The sequence below is a fragment of the Girardinichthys multiradiatus genome, chromosome 3 (assembly GCF_021462225.1).
Source record: "Girardinichthys multiradiatus isolate DD_20200921_A chromosome 3, DD_fGirMul_XY1, whole genome shotgun sequence".
NCBI lineage: Eukaryota > Metazoa > Chordata > Actinopteri > Cyprinodontiformes > Goodeidae > Girardinichthys > Girardinichthys multiradiatus.
Window position 1 is genome coordinate 30,769,458 of NC_061796.1, and position 11,459 is coordinate 30,780,916.

The 11,459-nt window shown below is 38.5% G+C and overlaps 1 protein-coding gene across 1 annotated transcript; it reads right to left on the bottom strand.

Annotated features, from left to right (window-relative positions):
- Positions 1-80: 80 nt before the first annotated feature.
- styk1b (serine/threonine/tyrosine kinase 1b) lies at positions 81-7,872 on the bottom strand. The gene is made up of 9 exons (XM_047361809.1): positions 7,854-7,872; positions 7,229-7,396; positions 6,035-6,367; positions 5,755-5,936; positions 2,845-2,919; positions 2,543-2,751; positions 2,131-2,171; positions 775-871; positions 81-683 (listed from the first exon to the last, which is right to left on the bottom strand). The coding sequence occupies exons 1-9, from the start codon at positions 7,870-7,872 to the stop codon at positions 491-493; spliced, it is 1,317 nt and encodes a 438-aa protein (XP_047217765.1). The 3' UTR covers positions 81-490.
- Between the last annotated feature and the right edge of the window lie 3,587 nt (positions 7,873-11,459).

The window sequence follows — 11,459 nt, forward strand, 5'->3', positions numbered from 1 at the left end:
GGATATTATTAGCTACACTGATAGGTCCTTTACTTTCTTTCTGCGATAGCTGAGACATTACATTTGTTAAATTGTACTGGCCCGTTTCACAAAATGTTTATTTAAACTGTTAGATTTGAATAGCATCATCTACAGGTTCAGAAAGACGCACATAGGTCTGGCTTACAATATTTCTGTCTCATACGACAAAACCACTTGTTCTGTTGTCTAATGTGAACCCTTGCAAAGTTTCATACCTGAGAAAGAAACGAAAGAATTAGATCTTACCAACGATTTCGCCCAAAGTTAGCGTACTGTGGAGTTCCCTGTTTTTGCAGTGTTACTCCTAAGCATAATAACTTAATAAAGACACCATTTTAATGCCGAAAGTGCTCAAATAGAGTTTGTAACATTTCAGTATCTTAAAGTCACTTGTAAGAGTCTTCCAAAAGCTTGGAGATAGTAGTGCAAATACATATGTTTTTCTTCTTTGGCACTTCCCCGTAAGTGATCAGAAAACGGTGTAGTTGTTGGTTTCTCCGTATCCGGCCTCCTGCAGGTACTCTTCCAGGTTAACAGCTCCAGAAGCTTTGAAGACTTTATCCGAGGCGCTGTTTTCTCCTGAAACAAGTTTTCGGCTCACTTCAGCCAGCGAGGGACGATCCTGCTCTTTCCACTGGCAGCAGCTTTTAATGAGGGTGTATCTGTGAAGAAAGCAGGGTTTTGGTCAGATTCTGTATTGAATTAGCTTGAAGGAGGTGGTTTAATCATCTGTAGCATGCTGTAGATACTTACAGTGAGTTGGAACAGTTGGAGGGTTTTTTCAGGGTTTTTCCTCTCTGATGAAACTGCAGAAGCTCGTTAATTGAGATTTCTGCAAACGGAGCTTTCCCTAGATAAAACAATATATATATTCTTTGAACAACCAAGTAAAGAAGATTCAGTTGTAACCTTTATATGAATTCAGAAAAAGGTGTTAGCAAAAGGTGTGATAATATGTATAGATGTGGTAGTCAGATTTGTATGCAGGCCAAGCTACCAAACATGGCAAAGCATCAATGCTTGGCTGCAAGAAAATTAAACCTAGATGAAAGTAGAACTGTCTGAAAGATTATTCTGTATGCACATTTCTATACATGTATACATTATTATTAATTAGATTTCCTCAGCACGTTCAACAGCAATTTACAACTCCAAATAATCCTTGAAGATATGCACATTTTTGGTGCAAAATTCAGATTCACAATGATCACAGGTAAGCGTTTAGCTTAGGAAGCAGGAGAGCCACTTTTTCAGCAAGTTTTCTAGTTGTCTGGAACTGCTTTGAAATACGCTACAAGCTGCATTAACAAGTCATATGAAAACAGAAAGTAGACATGTTAGAATGTATAATCATAGCACTTAAACTGTTCAGCGTGAAAACATTTATAGAGAGAGTGAGATTTGAGTTTATTAAAGGCTGCAGCTGATTAAAACTCCTGGTGGGACAAAATATCTGTGGCTGTCAACAAAAAGGAATCATTGCCAAGTGAGTTAATATGAATAATGTGTAGTTTGTTATTTTACGGCACTTTTAAAGGTACTGAGTTTTCAAGCATTAATCACTCAGATTGGTTAAACTACTGATCAAGACGTCTCTATCATAAACAATACTTTTTAGGAAGATTTCTAACTTTTCAACCAGTGTTTTTGAAATGGATTGTATTTGCAGTTGGCCAGGGATGCAACAGAAAGCAAGGGTGCAAAACATCCAGATAAAAATATGACTTGTTTATCACTTGTGCCTTGAGTAAGTTTCCTATTGCTTTTTTGTATGTGCAGTCAATGAAGGCTAGTGAACCTGATTGCTGCCGAAAATCAGAAGGATTGTACATGCTTTCTGGGAGACTATATTATAATTAATGATTTCCTGCATTCGGATTAGTTCTGGGCAGCAGGAGGGGCTCCCACTGGGTACAATCTATGTGGTTTCAGCTTCTATTTCTGTCATCTGTGTATGAGCTATCAACATTTGTGTCTGAACTGCCTCTTGTGAAAAACATAGGGTCTCCAGTGCTATGTTTTACTTGGGGAAAAATGGTTGCTAAATCCCTCAGCAACCACAAGGCGATGCTAACACTTCCAAGTTCAGAAAGTTATTGCTGGACTTACCTAATGATGTCATTTCAAACAGCAAGATCCCAAACGACCAACTATAAGAGCAAACAGAACCAAGAACACCATGTAGTTAGTTTTCCAGTCAGTTGATGGTCTCAGAAATAAAACTTACAATATACACTCAATAATACCTATTGCTTAAGTTGCCACCACACAAAAGACAATAGGCTCTGAGTGTAATAAAACACACAGATGTGGCATACTGAGTCTGAGTTAAAGATCTAGATCCAGCTTGCTTTTTTGTTGTTTTTTTGAGTTTTGTTTTTGCTAATTAAACTGATTAAGCCTTTTTGTAATGGAATTCCTATCGAATCAAACATTTAACTAATGGAATATGAACATGATATGAACATCTCTGAAATAAAGTAACTGCATCGAAAGCATCATTACAAGAGAAAAAACTGACATGTCACTGCTCTTAGTTGCTGCCTTCCTGGCTAGTAGCTCCGGTGCCTGCCACTTCTTCATGCTGGGATCGTCTCTCTGAATGGCTTTCTTGGTCTTCCGTGTGTAAACTCCATGCAGGCCCCAGAGCTTGGCTGTGAGCTGCTTTGTTACCAGCACGCTGCGGGCCCGGATGTTTCCATGGAGGAGATCTTTGTTGTGGAGGAACTCCTAACAATGCAGCAAAACAGGTTATCTGATTTTACAGTTAAACGTGCTCAAAAAAGAAAAATTAAACGTTTTAAGAGTTATTATTGTACAGACCAGAGCAGAAGCAACTTGACAGGCCATAGTGAATATTCTCCTCTCAGTCATTTCACATGGAGGATCAACATTTTCCTGGATAAGGGGAGATATTTCAGAGTTTTTTTCCTGTCTGAATGTTGGAATAATTTTATACAGTGATGAGAAAAGGATTCATGTTAAGCCATGAATTGAATGTGATCAATCACACTTTTTGGACAGCTGATTTCAATTTCACAAGCCTCACAGGTTTGATTACAGTCAAACCGGTAGAATTAAGAAATCACCTGAACAGAACCAGTCAGACAACATGAAGTAGAGGGCCTTTGCTTAAGTTTGTTAACTTGTAACTTTTTCGGGTAGTTCGGATAAAACTCCAAGCGAACCAAAATCTTTTACTAAGATTTACATAAGAACGTTCAGTTTGTTGGTCTGAGTCCGGGGAGTATATAATTTAAATACAGGAAGAAAATGCTGTGAGCTGAGCCAGTAGAAAAAAAAAAAAAACCCCGATGAATTTAATCATACCATTAACTTGTTTCCTGGTAGTTTTTCGTGCAAAATTATCTGTGACTGCTTTGTCTTGTGAAGCGTCTGGGCCTGCTCGGCTTCTTCTTGCTAATAAGGGTGAATTTGATTCTAACAGTGATGAAACTGATGCTGAGGAGGAAGCTTTCCGCCAATAGGAGGAAGAGAAGTTATTACGCAGGAGTAACACATTAAATGAAGGTGTAAAATGGGGGGAATTGTGGGGAATGATTTTTAAAACTATAGAGTTGAATTAAGTTTCCTTTAACATTATTTACTGAGTGTTTTAATTAAGTTTGAAATTAATTGGACAAACTGAATAATCAGTATAATTCTAGTCAGCATGATTAGTTTGTTAATTTGGTGTGCATTTATATTATGCAGTGGGTTAGTTTGAAAAGTAAAGGTGAAGGCTGAAACAATGGGGATTGAAAAAGTAATTCCATATAGGGTAATAAATGAGTAAATAAAATAATTGAAGCAGAATAACTTAAGGACTGATCTTCAAATGCATTAGGTTTACAAACACACCTGCAAACTAGGATGCATGGGCAAAGCTGATCTACAAACCAGATGCTAATCAAATTGATTGTGTAAAATCAGTGGAAAAGCAGGTGCAAAAATGCTTTTTTTTTTGGCGTTATTTATAGGAGAAAAGTGTGCAAATGTAATCCTTTACTAACGCGATTTATCAAACAAGCTGTGGGTGCTGTTTTTGCAACTATATATAGCACTTTTTAAAGGCATATGTAAAATGGTATGCATGTTGTGCCATGTTATTTAAGAAAAAAACTGAACATTAACAGCCACCAGAGACCAGAAAACCATCATGGAGCCAAAGGGACATTGAAGGAAGAATAAATGTGCGCTAGACAGATTATTTAATTGTTTTTCTCTCTCAGTGTTCCCTTTAGGCTGATATTTCATGGTTTAACTGTAGCTTTTAGTATTTTCATGTTTAAATTTTTTTTACTGTTGTTTTGTAGCACTTTCAGATACTTATGCGATTTATCATCATAATTATTATTATAATATTATTATTATTATTATTATAACCTCCAACCCCATGGCTTCAAACTCCATCTTTCTTTTACGGTCACGCGCAGCTTCCTCATTTAAATAGGTTGGTCTGCACCACTTGTTATCCATTGTGCACACAATCTTTGTAGGTCGCGCCCAATGATTAGGTGATAACTTTTAGTTTTTACCTAGCATCTAAGGAGAAGATGATGTGTGCAGGAATTGAGGGTTGAGTGAGGAAGGAGTGATGGATGATCTTCCTGGATCTGCAGACACCAGCAACGTGTGTATCAATAGGGCCACTCCCCATCTAGTCTTTTAGATGGTTTCACATTCTTCATAAAAATGAGTTTGTATACTGCTAAGTTAAGCACCTCTTTTTCAGTTGAGAGGACTGGACCTCCATGTGACCTGAGTCCAGCTGACAACAAATGAAGTCCGTGTGCATGATTTTGACAATGTTCTTCTTTAAACAATAAATTATTAAAGTGTTTTTACTGATTGATGTGTCTTTATTACTTCCTTGCAAGGCAATAACGAACACGCTTTCAACATATACCGATGATTTCGAGAAGATGTCTTGAAAGTTGCATAGGCTTTATGCTTTAGGAAAAAGAGAGGCTCAAGTTTGCACCTGTCGAGGTCTCGGTGCGGGTGTTTAGTCTGTTTAAAAAACGGATCCCAAAAAGCAGCACATCATGCTTATCTATGATTCTGGAAAGGTTTACAAAACCATTTCTTAGGCTTTGGGACTCCAGCAAACCACAGTGAGAGCCATTGTCCACACATGGAGAAACCATGGGACAGTGGTGAACATAGACAGGAGTGACAGGCCTACCATAATTACTCCAAGAGAGCATCGCCAACTCATCCAGGAGGTCACAAAAGAACTCAGATAAACATCTAAAGCATTTCAAACCTGAGGGGCTACTTTGGTTCAGGACCTGGACAACTTGCCAAAATGTTTGGTACCATGAGTTCTGCTCTCTGCCAGCAAAGTCTGAAGAAGAACGTCCAGCTAACATTCCTTAATCTTAAATGCAAGTGCATCTGGGCTATAAAGTGACCCAAAGCACACCAGCAAGTCACCCCGAGATAGCTCAAAAATAAGACTGCTTTGGAGTTGCCTAATCAAAGTATGCACTCAAATCTGAGATGTGTTTGTTTACCTTTAATGAATAAAATAATCATTTCAAAACTCAGTTTGGCATTGCACAAGTTATCTTTGACATAAAAAGTAAATATTTGATGATTTAAAACATTTAAGTTTGACAAAAAGCAAAACGGGAATAAATCTGTATAGGCATAAACACTTTGTCGCATGACTGTAGCTTGATAACTGTGTGTTGATGTTGTGTAAGAAAACTTCATTATACTCTTTACCTGGCTGCATTGCCACAAGTAGCTGAGCAGGTCCCTGTTCTCGAGCTCCTCCACAACCATGACAAGGGGAGCTCGAATTGAGACCACACCAAGCAACTCTGGCAGGAATGGATGTGGTCCCAGCTGTGCGAGGAAAGATGCAAAGCCCAGGAAGTTGTGTTTCTCTGTGGCATCGGCTGAATCTGTTGAGGGAAGAGGTGGACAACGATTTATATTTATGTTCTGTCTTAAAAACATCTAACAGAAATGTATATAAAAAACACAAACAGTTTTCCCTCACCATTGAGGACCCGGAGAACCACATTCCTGTTGTCCATGCTTGCCCTGTAGAGAGACACGGAGGCGTCGGTGTGCAGGGAGAAGGAACCCTGCAGAGGGGTGACCAGGTTAAAGGACTCTGGCAGCCTCTGACGGGGCAACTCTCTGGTCTGAACGATGGGAGTGAAACTGGTCTTGATGGGATTCGGTGGGGGGCTGGGTTGCAGAGCGGTCGTGCTCACACTAGTGGACAGGGTTTGAGATTGGTATGTTTTCGGGGGCTGAAAGGTGGAATAGGAAGTGGGCATATCCAAGGCGATGCTTTCATGCTCAAGTACATTGAGACCAGGTGGAGCTAAAAACAGCCAGAAGAGAACAGATACCATCAGTGTGAAGAATTACCATGTGAATTAGTAAAAAACCAGCCAACATTTACATACAGGACTCACATAGGCAAGGAAAGGTCTAAAAAAACGCTTAAAATTTCTTAACCCTTGGGTTTCCCCTCATTTTGTGCTCCTCTTATATCCGTTTGGAAACACAAAAAATGCTCTTTAAACATTGCCTAAGAAATATTATGTATAAAATAGTTTTTCTATTGTTATTATTCTTCCCCCAACACAAACAACCCAGAATTCTGTTTTAACCCCTTAAATTCTAGTTTTAGCAGTTAAGATCTCGCTTTCTTTTTCTTTAAAAAGATTTTTTAACCATTCCACAAATGCAAATTAGAAATTTTGGAGTGGGTATAGACTGCATCTAAGAATGTCAAAACTGTCAGCAACCATGATTATGATATATATTTTTATTTATATCTGTCTCATGTCATTCAAAAGGTCATTCATTTTCAACCTGTGTATACAAACATGTAAATTTACAACACATAAAAAATATCTTCACCTAGTGGAAACCAACATAACATGTATTTTGAAGGGATTTCATCACTAGGGAATGAACAAAACAAAACACCTATATTAAATTGCAATAATGCCTTTTGAATGGGAATCCAAGGCACAAATAGATTGCTTTATGTAGTAAAGACACAATCTGGCCACATTTTCTGCAGTTTGGATCAACAACTTTTGCAAAAATACAAGTCAAAGAAATACAAGGAAACTTCAGGCACTGAGGCACTTTAAAAGATTATGCGACATGTGCATGACAAACAAGTTCTGATGCCAACCCCCACATAGTTAGCATTTTTTGCTCCACTTACCATCAATGCCTTGCAGGATCCTCCTGGTGGTCACTGTTTTCCGTGGACGGATTCGGTCGACCTTCTCTGGGCAGTAGCGCAGCAGCAGAATGAAGACCAGAGTGATCAAGAAGCTGGCCAGCAGGAGGGTGGGCACCACGATCACCTCCTGCTCATACACACGGACCTCTGCAGGACATCAGACACAAGAAGGCGTCACCCTGCAGGTTTGAGATCCAGGGATATCACATACTTGTTTGGCTGCTAAGTGTGCTGACGTGTTGGCTTAACTGGCAACCAGACAGATTAGTTTTTTTACTTATTGAGGTAAGACTTGTCTTTTACAATAGTGGCATTTAAACAATATGTGTTTTGTTCAGAATCAGGTAGGTTTTAATTTCACTAATTTGTTACATTGGGAGTAAACACAACAGAAGTAATGAAATTGAAAACAAAACAACATTAAATTTAGGTTGCAACATCAAAAGACATAAAAACACAGACAACCAAGTTTAGATGGCATCAACAACAAAGATTTACAACGGCCTAATAGTTCAAACTGCAAATTTGCAATTATGCAACTATTTGCATAATTGCAGATGAGAGGAAGGAACGTTAATTTCTGGGTTCAGGGGGCATGTATCACCTCCATGAAGGAGGAACATTACATTTCTTAAAAACAAAGCTTTCTGTTTAGTGATCAGAGGTTCACGATTCTGATCAGACTCACCACAGACAGTGTCTCCATGAGTGCAACGAGAGTCCGATCCTGACATCCTGTCGGATTAAAGGAGATTAAAAGGACAATCAGAAGCAGAAACAGCTATATACGTTCCTCATTTCCAACCTAAATTAATAAATAAATGAATCATTTCCAAAGCTTGGTAAAAACACCAGACACAAGCATTGCAGTCAAAATAGCTTGAAAAACCGACTTGACAAAAAAAAAGTGTTTCTTTTTGTCGCTCACTTCTGAGACTGAAGCTTCCTGTAACTTCAGGCAAGAAAATAAAACAAGAACGTCGACCTGGTCGTTGTGGATGAAGAAATGAAGGGACCGGGTTTCCCTGAAATACAGTTATGTTGTTATTGGAGCGAAGTCTGTAACTTGACTCTCACAAGCACTAAGAAAGGCCCGAATGTGTAACCTAAACTAGAAACTTCAGATGTGTTAATGTGCCGTGTGTCTATGTTGTCTTCCACCTTTCTTTTCACTTTATTAATTTTACCTTCAGGTTGTTCAGTCCACCAGAACCTTTGATTTTATGGGAACAATATGAAGTTCTGGACCAATACTTAGATCAGTTATTATCCTCAAAACTTGTGTAATTAACACAAAAGATGCACTCTTTAACTAAGCAATCTGTATGTCATATGTTGAATTGTGTGTGGTTTAAAAAAAACCTGCTTTAAGACAAATAAAAGACACTTGATAAACACAACAAAACTCTTTGCCCTCATGATCATTTAACCTCACATCCTAGATCTTCAAACGCGTTCATCTGCATTTTTGTGACACATTAATGCTTGTGTTGCATCTCACACCCAGTGTTTAAACATAAGAAGTACCAGCTCTTAATAAGCTGCCCTGAAAATGAATTAAAACTACATTTTCTAAACTGTTTCTAAATCTAGATCATGTATAAGTGAGCTTCTTTTGCTTTCAAATCTTAAAACAGAGCTGTTGTTTCGTGTTTCAGAAACATAGGAAAGTATTCTTACCTCACTTGGTGGGTTGAACTTTTGTACTTTTAAGAAAATAAACATTGAGTTGAATTCTTCTATCCCAGCTTCATTGTTCCCTCCTTCACTCAGTTTGGCACTTTCCATGCATCCTGTCAGCCCGGTCGGTGTTCAGCTGAGCTCATCAGCTCCTCCTTTCAGGCTCAGGGGATCAATTTGCTGCTCTGTTTGTCTACCTTCCCTCCTTCAGTGTTTTCTTTAACTCCACCCTCATCACCTGAGCTACACCCTCCTTCCTCGCTCTCCTTCTCTGCTCGAGTTATGATACTGAAATCTGAAATAAGATGTCTCCTTTCCACAATCCTCACCTGCAACCTTTCTTCCACAATCTGAAAGCTATTTTTCATGTCCTACAGTATGTATGTGGGGTCCTTGCCCTGCCTGTATAGTCTTTGTTCATGGAAACAGGTCCAGCCACTCCTTGTCACTTTATAGTTTCACCTTTGTTCAGCATGCTTGACGTGAAACTTGTGTGACTGGCTTTGTTGTCTCTGGAGCATTTAGGCAGCAAAAAACAAGCTTTAAACTTTAATTTTAATTAAATATCCCAGGAATACATCTTACAACAGTAATAATACAGTAATAATTTTTGGACCAAAGGAAGAGAGTTTAAAAGTTAGCACACAGTGTCAGTTAAAACAGCTAGAAACCACCAATCAGGTTTGAAATCTGGTTGTAGTGATGGTCAGCCTTCACCTAAAGAACATCTCCAGGATTAAAGGACTAATGTCTCAGCAGGACCTTGAAAAACGAATTAATGCGTTCAAATTTAGTAGAATTGATTACTGCAACGGTGTCTTCACAGGTCTGCCTAAAAAGTGGATCAGACAGCTGCAGTTGATCCAGAACGCTGCTGCCCACGTCGTCACTAGAACTAAGAAAGTGGAGCACATCACCCCGGTTCTAAAGTCCAGACACTGGCTCTCTGTAGCTCAGGGAATAGACTTTAAAATACTTCTGTTAGTCTATAAATCACTGAATGACTTTGCACCAAAATACATTACAGACTTGTTGTCAGTGTATCAACCACCCACACCTCTCAGGTCTTCTGGCTCAAATCTACTCTGCATACCCAGAACCAGAACCAAACATGGAGAAGCAGCTTTTAGTTCTTATGCTCCACTAATCTGGAATAAACTGCCAGAAAACTGTAAAAGCGCTGAAACCCTAAGTTGCTTTAAATCAAGATTAAAACTTATTTGTTTAGAGTGGCCTTTGATTGTGTTATCTAAACATTATTAGTTATGTTTTTAGTCCAATTTTCCTTTCATTTTCTTATCAATCATTTTATCATTAATTTATGAATTGTTTATCTTTTTCATTATCATCTTTTAATTTTAATTATTTGTGTTCATTAATTATGCAATTACCTTCATGCCACGGTAATTTACTTTTCCTATTATTTCTCCTTTTTTTTTTTATGTACAGCACTTTGAATTGTCGTGCTACTGAAATGTGCTATATAAATAACCTTGCCTTGCCTTGACTTACAACCACCACCCTCACTGTACTTCACTCTTATTTATTGCAAAGTGGAAGAAAGATGGATAAAAAAAATACAACATTTTAAAATTTTCTTTACATATCAATATCTGAATGTCAGGATAACTGATTGGAGTGGACATCAGAATGCAAACGGACAGGCAGATTGACTGTAAGTAAAAACGGCTTTATTTTAAGCAAACAAATATCACTCTCGGGTGGAGGCAGGAATGAACAAAAACAGGCGTAACTGGCACAGACAACAAAGAGAAGTGATGTTTCCACAACGAGTAAACAGAATGATGGTGTATATATAGAGCATGGTGCAGGTGAAACAAAAAAGACTGATTGCATGATGCAGGTGGACCGAATGAAGCTGATTGCTATGGCTGACAGATGCAGGGAGAACAAAATGTAACTGGAGCAAAACAGAAATCCAAAGATACAAACTAATAGAGAGAAACATGACTTTGCCTCTAACAGGTTTTCTTCCAGGATTGCCCTGTATTTGGCTCCATCCATCTCTCCATCCATTCTTTAATTACATTTTTTAATGTATCCTATCTGGCAGAGAGGCACTCAGAATTGTTGTCTGACTGCCAAGAAGATGCCCAACAGATTTACTTTCACAAACGAAGCATTACAGCTTGTTTAAAATGTAACTTTATTAGAAATTGCTTTGGGAATTTTCAAATGGAATAACAGAAATGAAGGATAGGGAAAGAAAGAAAGAAAGAAAGAAAGAAAGAAAGAAAGAAAGAAAGAAAGAAAGGAAGAAAGAAAGAAAGAAAGGAAGAAAGGAAGGGTGGGGCAGGAGATAAGAACAGTGGAGAGAAGGGATAAAGAGATTACAAAAAAAAAAACACCCTGGAAGAGTGCTTCTGCACCTGCAGAAAGAAAATTAAACCATAGGGACAAACAACAAACGCATACAGATTTAGTCATGTCCCAGCTTCTCCACAGAGGATGCAGGATCAGACAGCCACAAGACCCCAGCCCCGGCTTGTGCACCAGTTCTTCCAGTCAG